The 11929-nt window shown below is 46.9% G+C and overlaps 1 protein-coding gene across 1 annotated transcript; it reads right to left on the reverse strand.

Annotated features, from left to right (window-relative positions):
- On the reverse strand, positions 1-3070 carry KLK7 (kallikrein related peptidase 7). Its single transcript, XM_088026955.1, has 5 exons — positions 3001-3070; positions 2388-2541; positions 2025-2272; positions 1684-1820; positions 1-156 (listed from the first exon to the last, which is right to left on the reverse strand). Exons 1-5 carry the CDS (start codon positions 3068-3070, stop codon positions 1-3), a joined length of 765 nt encoding a protein of 254 aa, XP_087883081.1.
- Between the last annotated feature and the right edge of the window lie 8859 nt (positions 3071-11929).

The following is an 11929-nucleotide window of genomic DNA, read 5'->3' on the forward strand; positions in this document are numbered from 1 at the left end:
TTAGCAATGCTTTCTCATGGTCTCATTTATCCATCTGACGTACTTGCAGACTTGGGTATAGACACCTGGGTCATTGGGTTGGCCACAAGGGAAAGTTCCCCAGGACACCAGGCCTTGCAGGGTACCTTTGCACATCAGTGGTCCCCCTGAATCACCCTGGAGAAGAAAGAGCAGATTAGCTTCCGTTTCCGAGCAACCACCATTCACTGGACATGTCCACCTCTGCAATTATCACCTCTTTGTCCTGCCAGACCGTGGACTTCTACCCTGGCCAATGGGAGAGACTCATGGTCTCTGGGCACCAATAGGAGAACAGGAGTTAGTGTTGTCACGGGGAGAACAAACCAGTTCTCTGAAGACATTGGCTTGAGCCCCGGCCAATGGGACCAATCACTGGAAGGGGGTGGAGCTTCCAGGGGGTCGGAGCCCCGTTTACTTTCCACCTTTAAGGACTCTGCGCCAAGCCAGAGGGAGAAGGAGCATTATCTCCAGAGAATGGGTGCATGCCCCTTGAGCATGAAAGGGGGACAGGGTGGCCCTGGAAAGCAGGGGCAGGACAGGCGACATAATTCAAAAACCACAGTGCAAAATGAATATGCAGCCCCCTTTGTTCAAAAATTATTAAGAGATTCAAGACAGCAACAAAAGTGCATTAAATCACTTGTATGGGACTCTCCCGAGTATGAAGCCCTGTGCCACCGCACAGCTTGCATATTCATGGAGCCAGCCCTCACTAGGGAGAAAGGGGACCCCTGCCGCCCACTCTCTAGGACATAAATCCCTGTCCATCCCCCCCATCTCTAACACACACCATCCCACCTCCCCTGAAAGCTGAGGGTGCAGATGTGAGCAAAGAGAGTGGGGTACTGAAAGAAGGGTGGAGAGGAGAAGGCAGGAGGAGGGGGATAGAGAAGCAGAAATGTAGGGGGTGGGGAAGGAGCAGAGATGGACACAGGTGGAGACGGGGTCAGAGAGAGAAAGAGAGATCCCAAACAAAGAGAGGAAGACAACGTCATTCAGATACAGAGAGGAGGTTAAAAAGATGAGGAAGGGGGAACAAAGAGGGGGAGAGATAGTTCCTTCCCTAAAACCAGGCCTGGGATGAGGTGGAGGAGACAGCTCCAGGCACAAAGTCTCAATAATTTCAATAAATAATATTTTAATGCAATGCTTGAAAAAAATCAAAATTTAGTATGAAAAAGTCCATGATGAGCACGGTATCCCAACCTTAGATAAAGACAACGTCAGTACAGTGCTGCATTGCACCATTACTGTAGCCCGAAGCAAATGAACAATTCAGTTAAGACTCTTTATCCAAAATTCTGATATATTGTTCATCATGGGCTTTTTGCGTGGATTTTAATTTTTAAAAATGTTGCATTAGTAGAATATGATTTATCTTGGCACCCACTTGAAGTTTGGCCTGCAAGCCATTGCCTTACTCATCTGCCTGTCCCAACCCCATCTTTTCCACCGCCATTCTGCCCCATCCCCAGGGTCATGTCAGCCTCCTGGGCTCCCACTACTGCCCCAGACAGAGAGCAGGGTAGAGAGAGCTAGGAAAACAGGCCTTGGGGTAGGGCGGGGGTACAAGGGAATTGCTCAGCACCAAGGTCAGGTGTACAGATTTCTGGATGGAGGGAAAGACAGGGGATCCGGGGCTGGGGATGGGTTGACTCTCACATTGCAGGCGTTGGTCTTGGAGTTGGGGATGCCAGCACACAGCATGGATTTTCCCAGTAGGTCCTTATAAACCTTCTTGCAATCCTGGGAGGAGATGAGCTTGACATCCGTGCACATGAGCTCTGATGGAAAGGTCACTGGTGGGGAGAGGGGAGGTCAGTCAGAGGCCTGGGCCTGCGGCCCCCTGAGTACTGATGGAGAGAGGAAGAGCCTTGGACCCTGAAGGAAGAGGGGGCTGGAGGCTCAACACTCAAGTCATGAACTGGGGCCTGACTCCTGGTCTCCGGGGTCTGAGGGAGGAGTTAGGAGCCAGGGTTCTTGGGTCCCAGAGGCAGCCTCACCATCAGGGCTGGTGGTGGTGCCCCAGCCAGAAACGGTGCATGTGGTCCCAGGGGGTTCACAGCGGGAGGGCAGGTTGACTTTCCTCACACTCGATGATAGCCTGGCTCGTCTACTTAGCTTCACAAGCATGAGGTCATTAACGTGGGTCTGAGTGGAGTATCCGGGGTGGCGGAATGACCTTGTGGCCCGGATCTTCTGAGCTCTATTATCACCCAGCTGATCACTGCCCATGTGCACGTTGTATTCACTGGGAGAACAGAGTGACATTCAGAGAGAAACACTATGATTGGGAGAAGGGACAGGGACCTCAAGGGAGAGAGACAGAGACCCCAAGAGAGGGCTGCAGTGTCCCTGCCATGTACCTCATCATGCAGTGGGCAGCAGTGAGCACCCACTGTTCATTGAGCAGCACACCTCCACAGTGGAGCTGATTGCCTCTGAGCAGGGCCACCTGCCAGGGTTGGGAGCCTCTTGTACATGGGACTCCATCAATAATCTTCTCCCCGCTCTTGTCACCTTGGGTTGGATAGAGACAAGGAAGAAAACATGGGTAGCAAGCATTAAGGGGGCTGAAGAAGCAGCCGATGGATTTGGAGAGAAAGATGCAAAGAAACAGAGAGGCTTGAGAAATGCAGAGGCAGAAAGAGAACAGCACAGAGAAAGCCAGACGTGGAGATGGAGAGAGACAGAGGGAGCCTGCTCATAAACCCAGGAAGAACATCTTGTCTGGAGGCAACCACAGAAGCTGATGGGAGCAATACTGAGTGCAAGAGATGGCTCGGAGGGCACAGAGACCCCAGGAGTCCGAAGGAAGCAGGAAGAAAGGGGACAGGAGGTAGAAAAGTCTTGTCTTCCTAGGAGGAAGCTGTAGCAGGGGGAGGGTTCTGACCCAGGAAATCCTTGGAGAGAGGGGGGGTCAGCAGGGACAATGGGAGGCCCCAGGGGTGAGGTCAGACCTCCCAGTCCAGCCCTCACCTTGGCCAGCAGATCCCAGGACTAAGGTCAGTAGTAGGATCTGCAGGGGCAAGAGAAGGGATCTTGCCATGGTGGCCTCTCTCAGCCTCTCCGGGGACTGCCAGGCAAAGCAAGGGTCTCTTTTGCGGGGGGCTGGGAAGGACAAAGAGTTCAGGTAGCAGGAGTCCAAGTCCAGCCCCTCCTACACCAGACCAAAAGTCCAAATCCCCAGTTCTTCCCCTACTCAGATCCAGGAGGCCAGGCCTCCAGACCCTCCCCGCCCCCCCCCCCCCCCCCGCCCGGGACTCAGGAATCTCAGCAATCTGTCCCATCCCTCCTCATCCGCAAGTCTAGATCTTCCCTAACAGACACCAAATTCCAGACCTCCAGTCCTTCGTCTCTCATAACCAGGATTCCAGCCACCCCCTCCCCTTAGAAGCAGGAGCCAGCTGTCCAGCCAGCCTCATCCCGCACCCCAAATGAGGCCCCTTCTCACCTCCGGAAGGTCTGATGTGATCTTGGCTCCAGTCTCAGTTGGGAGCCAAGCGTGTCCAGCCCTGTGCAGCGCGGCCCTCTTATACCACCCCCGTCCCCACGCCCGCCCCAGCGCCCTGGGGTGCAGGCGGAGCCGGCTCTGAGACGCCCCCATCCTGCGTTCGCAGTTATCTCGAAGCCCTGAGGCAGCGAAAGCAATTGGCCACACTCAATTCTTTCTCCACCCTCCCACTCCAGGCCAGGGTCGGGCGGTACCCAGCTAGTTCGCCCCGCCCATTCGGGCCCTCCGTCCTGGTGGCTGCTACAGATGAGACCAGGTGTTGGTTCTGAGGGGGGCCTCAGGAGGAGGAGGAAGGAACTGCAGAGCTCAGGGAATGTCCTCCTCTGGGGCCATTTTCTTGTCCTCATTCCCTCTCAGGGGTGGCCTATACCCTGTACCCCAATTCAGACCAGCCTGTGGGAATTTGTCCAGGCTGGATCCCGATGGTGTCTTTGAGCCTGAACCCACTCCCCGCCCTGATATAAGGATATGAATTAAAAAGAGAGTGCTTTCCCTAATCCCACCCTACTAAATGTTCACTATTATCAATTTAGTCTGTGTTCTTATATTATACACAGATTTCTGTCGTATTGTGTATTTATAACAAAGAACTCCATACTTAAGTATTATGTGATAGAACTTTTTTTCTCTGTAAAATACCTTGAACAATTTTTCCTTTTAGTATATTTAGATAATTTCCTCTTTCTTCCTAAGAATTGCATAGTATTCCATTCTACAGATGAACCATGATTTATGTAATGTGTTTCAAATTCGTGTATTTTGGATAGTTTTCATTATAATAATGCTGGAATGAACTTCTTTGTACATTCGTCTTTGCTCCTGTGTTTGTTCAAGTATTCATGGAACATCTACTCTGCCAGAAATTCTTCTGCTCCTGGGGACACAGCAAGCAGTCAACAAAGCAGATAAAAATTCCTTCACAGAGGCTCTCCTACTGTGGAGACCATGAATACAAAAATAAGTACATAAAATATATTATTTGTTAGGTGGTGGGAAGTGCCATGGAGAAAAATATAAGTGGGAAGAGGGATAGGGAGTTATTGGTTCTCTCCACTCTCAGAGATCCCTGGGGTGATTAATATTTGGAATGATGATTGGAAAGACTCCATATGAAGGTAATATTTGAGCAAAATCTTGAAGGAGGTGGTGAATGGATCCATGTAACTACTTGTGGGTAGTGAGTTCCAGGCAGAGCAAACAGGCAGGTGAATTAGGCAAGGGGTGTGACTAGAATGTTCTAACAGGGAAGACATTTTTGAGTGGAGCTGAATGAGCAAGGGAGACAATGGAGGCCGAGATCAGAGACATAACAGGACTCAAATGACATAGAGTCTTGAAGACCAAGGTAGGACTTTAGCTTTCACTTTGAGTAAGATGGGACATTGTCTGATTATTACTTGAAGGCAAATTCCTAAAAATGGAATTGACCCCAACTTCTAAATCAGATTTCCAAAATATAATTGGTTCCTCAGCTATCAGCCCAAATCTTATCTCAGTGCTGATCCAAACCCAATTCTACCTTCGTTCCATAATCTGACCCATAATAGGGGCTATTGTTTGCTCCTTCTGCCTTTCTATGAACACCTTAATCTTGCTTGGATAATCTTTTGTCCTTATCATGACGATAAGTTTTACTGCACCAAACATGAAACCCATATTCTGCTTGTCAGTGACTGGCTTAGAAATAGACATGAGAGACAATGAGACATGAGAGGAAGATCACTGGGGCACTTCTGGAAAAGACTGTCTTGTTTTCAAAAGAGACATCTGAAAAGTTCTCTTTTCTTCTGCCAGATGATGTCCCTGATGTAAATTATGGAACTGTGGCAGCCCTCCGGGAACTATGGAGCAAAGTGGCTGGCAGACCAAGCGGAAACAGTGAAGGCTGCCAAACAGAGAGATGGAGATAATTGGGGTCTTTGGTGAGGTCTCTGAGCTAGTGAATTAACCAACTATGGTGGCTACTCATCCTATGACTTCTTTGGGTTTCCCATCTGATTCAGAGTATTTGGTTCCTAGAGCCAAAATCTTCCTTGCTAAGACCACAAGGGTTAAATTCAAATCTGATCCTAAACCATGAATCCAAACCCAATTCTACTTAAATCTGTATCTTGAAGCCACAGTAATCAACAAACCACGCCTACCTCCAATCCAACTAGAGAACTACTCCCCCAGCCCCCGACCCACACAGTCTTTCAGATCCAGTCCTCTATGCACTTAAGAAATACATACTGAGCACCAGCTGTATACCAGGCTGGGCTAGATGCTGAGGATACAATGGCGCACAAACCTGGACAGAGACCCTTCCCTAAAGGAGATGACAGTCTAGGGTAAAAGAAAGATAAATAATTCATAAACAAATGTAAAATTACAAGTATAATGTGTGCTCTTAAGGAAAGGCACAGGGTATTATCAAAACACTTCCTAGGGACTCGGACCCAGGAATTGACAATAGGCTGAGAGTTGAAAGAACAATAAACATTAACTAGAATAAAATGGGAGCAGACTAGAGAGTATATCATTTAGAGGAAATAGCATGTGCAAAGGTCCTGAAATGGGAGCTTTGGTTGGAGTTCAGAGACTGAGGGTTGGCTGGAACCCAGACGATGAAGAACATGTCATGGCGAGTTTGACTTTATCCTGTGGATGATGGTGAACCACTTGAACTCTAGTCAGAAAAGTGACATAACAAGGTTTGTATCTGCAAAATGTCACTCTACCTGCTATATGAAGGATGGATTTTAAGGGGATTCGGACCCATAACAAGACCATTGCTATAGTCCAGATGAGAGATGACAGTGACTTAGATAAGGCTATTTAGGAGGTGGAGATGGCAGTAAGTGGATGGATCCAATATGTGCTTAGGAAAGAGAATCAACAGGCCTCGGGGATGGATTAAATGTAGGATGTGGTGAGGGAGTCAGATGTTAAGACTTCAAGGTCTCTTGCTCAATGGATGGTGGTGCCATTCATTGAGAAGCCCTGTTCAGATATGATCAAGTGTTTGTGAGAGGGTGAGAAAGATCTCAGTCTCTGGCTTCAAGTATAATTCTAACTCCAATCCTTGCTGTGACAGAGTTCTCAACACCAGTCATAACACAAGCCCAAGTCTTAACCTGAAACTTCAACTCATACCCAAATCTAACCCTCAACTCCGCTTTATCCTTACCCAGTTCTAACTTATACTTCAACTTGGGATCTAGTTCCTGACCAAGTCCCTGATTCCAAATGTCAGCTCGAGCCACAACTCACACCTCAACCAACCTTAAACTTTGACCCAAACCCTGAATCCCTAAACAAAAACCAAACTCAATCTTGACCCAAAACTGAATATCACCAGAGCCTCAGTCCCAAGCCTGACCCATGCACAACTCAAATTATAGTGTCCATCCGAGACTATAGTAATATTCCAGGAAGCCCACACTGACATCGCTATTAACTCATCCCCAACTCATCCCAATCCTAACACTCTGACTCCAGTTCCAGCTCTATCTCATCTCCAACCCAATTTCTACCTGAAATTTCATATTCACTTCCATGTCCGACTCTTTCCCCATCCCATCTTCATTTTCCTAACTCCACACACCACCTTGACCCTTTATTTCACACAAACTCTGAAATAAAGTCTACCAACAGACAGCATACTAACATTGACCCCATACTGACTAAATTCAAGCTAAGTCCCCAAACTTTCTGAGACACTTACTCTCATCAAATCCATAATGAGACCCCCAAACTCAGACTATTGACCCCACCAATTCCACAGGAGGACCCTGGCCTTGAGGGGTGTCAACCTTCCTGACTTGGGCTCCCCAGTCAAGTAGAGGTAGACCCCAGTCCACTTGACTTCATATCCCTATGAGTTAGTAATCTGTATCTTTCCCTCTCAGCTTCCTAAGGAGAGGAATTTTAGCAAGACTTCCAATTTGTTATCTACTGCCCAAATCTCTATCCCTGGATTCTCTCTTCATCCCCCTGCCTCATCAGCATTCTGTCAGAAAGAGGAAGGGAGCTACACTCCTCTGGAGCCCTGTTGTCCACTCTTACAAATCCAGAACTTCTCCTCTGCTACGCTCTGCATATCTGTTTTTCTGTGTTCTTAATTATTTAATCTGATTTTGTTGTTAAACATGTCTTCATGAACAGAAGGAACGAGTCTGGTGTTCATTGGTGTTTTCTTTAACACCCAGCCCAGACCAGGGAACATAGGAGGTACTTAAACAAATAGTAGTTTGCAAACTACCGTCATCCACCGATTTGCCAACCCTAGACTCAGTCTTTCCTTGATCCCTGTGCCAATCAACCATGGGGTGTGAGTAAAAGAACTTGGACTCACAAGTCAGACCAAACCAGGTGTGAATCCTAATTGCTTGCCCTGTGATTTCAGGTAAGTGACTTAATTTTTCTAAGCTTCACTTTGCCCCTCTTTTAAGTGGGGAGTGGGGCACCTGGATGGCTCAGTTGGTTGGGCGTCTGCCTTTGGCTCCGGTCATGATCTTGGGGTCTTGGGAGCAGGCACTGCGTCAGGCTCCCTGCTCAGTGGGGAGTCTACTTCTTCCTCTCCCTCTTCCACTCCCCCCCACTCATGTTCTCTCTCTCTCTCTAATAAATAAAATCTTTAAAAAAATAAAGTGGGGGAGAGAAAAATTTACTTCTTAAGGTAAACGGGAGGATAAAATAAAATTATGAAAAGGAAGTGGATGTACACATAGCATACACTGAGTTAATATTAGCTCCCTTACCCCGTCATCCAGAATGAAGCAGCTTCCATTCCTTGTATACCTGCTGTGTGATGTGTCAGACATTTCTCAGAACTCATCTCTATTCCTCACATGGGTCCAAGTGAGGACTGTCTTCCCCATTATATAGATGAGAAAATGGAGTTTTAAAAGAGGTGAGATCCCTTGATCAAAGTCATATAGCTGAGGAGTCAGAAGAGGCAGAATTCAAATGCTGAGGATTGCCCATGGTATCACAGTTGTACAGACCCACAGTCTGAGAAGAAAACTTTCCAGGGACACTGTCACACACCCTTAAAGTCTCATATGGCTCAGAATGGACTTGGAACCCTATGGGACTATTAATGATGCCTACCCCCACATTGGTGAGACTGTCAAACCCCAGCCCTCCTGTGCCCTTTGTGTTTAGCACCAATGCCTGTTCTGAAGTCCCACACAGATACCCAGCCTCATACCTCCCTCGCCCTCAAACTTGTGTCCTGAACCATTGCCTGATGACTCATCCTTCAGCTCATGATCACACCTGAGAACTGGCATCTGGTTATCCTGTCAGCTGTGCCTTGCCCTGAGGGATCCTGGACACTGTGACCCTGGAACCTCCTGACTCAGCCCTTGGGTTCTGAAGACCCATTGTTTCTGACTTCCTGGATTCCCTTCCCTCTTCTTTCAAGAACAGCTCCCCACTTCTTCTGAGAAGCTGCTCTTTCATTTCACATAGTTCTGGTAAAAATGTCAATCATAGTTCTCCAATCCCTCCCATCTGCCCATCCAACCACTGGGATTGATGCACGACCCAGGCCAAGCCAACAAGAGCATTGCCTCCTCCCTGACAACAAAGATTGATCCAAGGGGTGGGCTCAGTTCAAACTGAACCAATCAGAGTTCTTCCCTGGGAGTAATATCAAGATGCCAGGAGAATGGAGATCTTTGTTTCTGCTGTGTTTGCTTAATTGGATGTGTCAGTAGCTGCTGTGTTCTCTCCATCTGAAAACGTCTGTCTACAGAGGCTAGAATGAGATCCACAGAAGAAGGAAAGAGACAAGCAGAAATGAGAAACAACTCACACACACCAAAAAGAAAAATAAAGGCAGGGAGAAGTAGGCAGAGTGACAGAAAGTGTCACAGAGAGAGAGAGAGAGAGAGAGAGCAACAGCATGTGTGAGAGATCTGATTGGCTTAAGTCACCATTTCAAGTACTTGAGACTCTGGTACCCGTGTACCATTCTGACATCATGAACCATCCCCATAACCTTCCTAAGCACCTAAGCCAACCATCCCCTCTTGCATATAAGCCAGTTCTAACTGGGGCTCTGACACTGCTATCCAAAAGCTCCCTGACTAAGTAGATCCTTCCAGCTTTTGTCCATGCCTGGTGTTCTGATTTCCTCCCAGATTCCATAGTCCACGATCCTATTCCTGAATTTCTGGTTGACCTTGGACCAGTCTCTTCCCCCTTGACCTCAGCCATGCCCCTCCTTAATATTATAAATCAATTTTCAAGTGTTGTCTGTTGTCTGTTTTTTCCCCCCCATTTAAATACCACCTGGATACTGGGTGATATTAAGGAATTATTACTAACTCTGTAAAGCCTTGATAATGTAAGGTGTTTATGTTTTAAAATAATCTAGATTTTAGAGCTGGAGTTGGCAAACTTTTCTCAAAAAAGAGCCAAAGAGTGTATATTTTAGGCTTTGCAGACCATGAGATAAAGTTGAGGATATTATATAACTACTTACAACAAGAGAGAAAACTGGAAAATAAATTTCCAATTTTATTGATGAAATCCAAAATACAGTAATAATCATTTGTTACCAATTTTTGTCATACAGGTCTATTAATGAGCAGAATGGAACTATTTTTGGGGGATAACATCTTGCTTAATTAGAGTTCAAAATTAATGCTCCCTGTCATCAAATCGAGTGGTAAAAGCTATTTTTAGCTCTTGGGATTTGGCCCATTGGCTTTAGTTTGCCATACCCTTTTTTAGAAACATATGACAAAATATTTAAGAACAATAGGTTGGTCACCATTAGTTTCAAAATATTCCGGCATTAGGGAAGTGTTTAGTATAGGTGAAAGGATTGGTTTTGATTGAGTTGGATGGTGGTATACAAGGGTTCCCATAGTATTTTATGTATGTTTGAAATTGTTCATAATAAAAATTCTAAAACAATTCTTTAGACCAAGATGACCCTTGAGTATCACCTCCAAAAATGCATCCCCAGTTGCAGGAGTTTACTACCAAGCCAGAAAGTTTTCATCAAGATGTCTGGTATTCTGGGGCACCTGGGTGGCTCAGATGGTTAAGCGTCTGCCTTCAGCTCAGGTCATGATCCCAGGGTCCTGGGATCGAGTCCCGCATCGGGCTCCCTGCTCAGCGGGGAGCCTGCTTCTCCCTCTGCCTCTTTCTCTCTCTCTCTCTCTCTGTCTCTGATGAATAAATAAATAAAATCTTAAAAAAAAGATGTCTGGTATTCTGGGAACTTTCACGGAGGACAGAAGTTGATGCACGAGAGGCCTCTTGCACACCCACACCACTTGTGGAGAAGAGTCCCACCCACAGCCCAGGACGGAGAGAGACATCTCCTGTCACCTGACTCTAAATATCCACTGATTGGCTGGGACTGGCCACCTGAACAGAATGCAGTCAAACCATTGGCCATTCAGTAACCTATCATGTGGCCGGCTGAAGGAGGAAAGTTCACCTGGACCAATTGGATTCTCTTGCATGAGAATATAATCTGAGAAATCCTGGGACAGTGAAGCTGTTGGTGGTAGGTGAAAGTGAAGTTCAGAGGTTGTGAAGTAAGGAGAGAGACTGGAATAGCGCATGAGCGAGCCAACATTATGAAAATGCAGAGGCATGAAGGAGAGAAAGGCGTCAGAGAGTCAATGAGTTAGAAGGTTGGTAGCAAGAAAGGATTGAAACAGGTGAAGAGAGATGAGATAGAGGGGAGCCAGTGCCCATCCTGTTGCAATGTATTTATATCCTTACAATAACTACCCCCTCCACACACATCTTTCCCAAGACAACTTACATTAAGCCTCTGTTCTAATGAAAACTCCCCCAAATCTCTTTTTCTCCACACTTCAATTTGGACACATGCAATGAAGTGACTCATTCCCTTCTACCACAGCAGAAAAGCTCTAAGCTGTGAGAAAGATTTCTGTTTCTCCTAAGGAAAAAGAATCTGTCGCTAAGAGTTTTGCAGGCTGTCAATGTTCTATTTCTTCATCTGGGTGGTGGTTCCATGGGTGCATATTTAAGCTGCTCATGTATTTCCTGTACCCTGCTCTACATATTTTATAATGGAGGAGGGGAACTCTCGTCTCAAAGCTTAGAAACACTTTAGCTGCTCAGAAAAACGAAACAGAAGTTCTTTCAAATCTGTCTTTTGCAGGCCAGCCCATTGGATATTTGGAGATCCTTGTGTGTCTTCCCCCCTGAAATTAACCTCCCATTCCTCCAAGCCTTTCTAGAAAAAGGGGATCACTCCAGGCAGTGGTGATAGCCAAGAGTGGCCATGGGGATCCTGGTCTCTATAGACCTCCCATCAAGCCTCTCAGCAAGGCGCAGACCCCCATCCTTCCATCCCTCCCCACAGGGCCAAAGCATAGACAGGCAAGGAGCCAGGATGAGTTGTGAGTTTTATTG

The sequence above is a fragment of the Eumetopias jubatus genome, unplaced genomic scaffold, assembly GCF_037043125.1.
Source record: "Eumetopias jubatus isolate StellerSeaLion01/CBP00866 unplaced genomic scaffold, mEumJub1_p1.0 scaffold_10, whole genome shotgun sequence".
In the NCBI taxonomy this organism is placed as follows: Eukaryota; Metazoa; Chordata; class Mammalia; order Carnivora; family Otariidae; genus Eumetopias; species Eumetopias jubatus.

What these genes read in the sequence shown, in the direction of transcription:
- KLK7 (XM_088026955.1), bottom strand. Translation starts at nt 3,070, where the DNA reads ATGGCAAGATCCCTTCTCTTGCCCCTGCAGATCCTACTACTGACCTTA. An exon ending in CCTGGGATCTGCTGGCCAAG is followed by an intron (nt 2,542 to 3,000) that starts GTGAGGGCTGGA and finishes ATCCAACCCAAG; the next exon opens with GTGACAAGAGCGGGGAGAAG. An exon ending in CCAAGACCAACGCCTGCAAT is followed by an intron (nt 157 to 1,683) that starts GTGAGAGTCAAC and finishes TTTCTTCTCCAG; the next exon opens with GGTGATTCAGGGGGACCACT.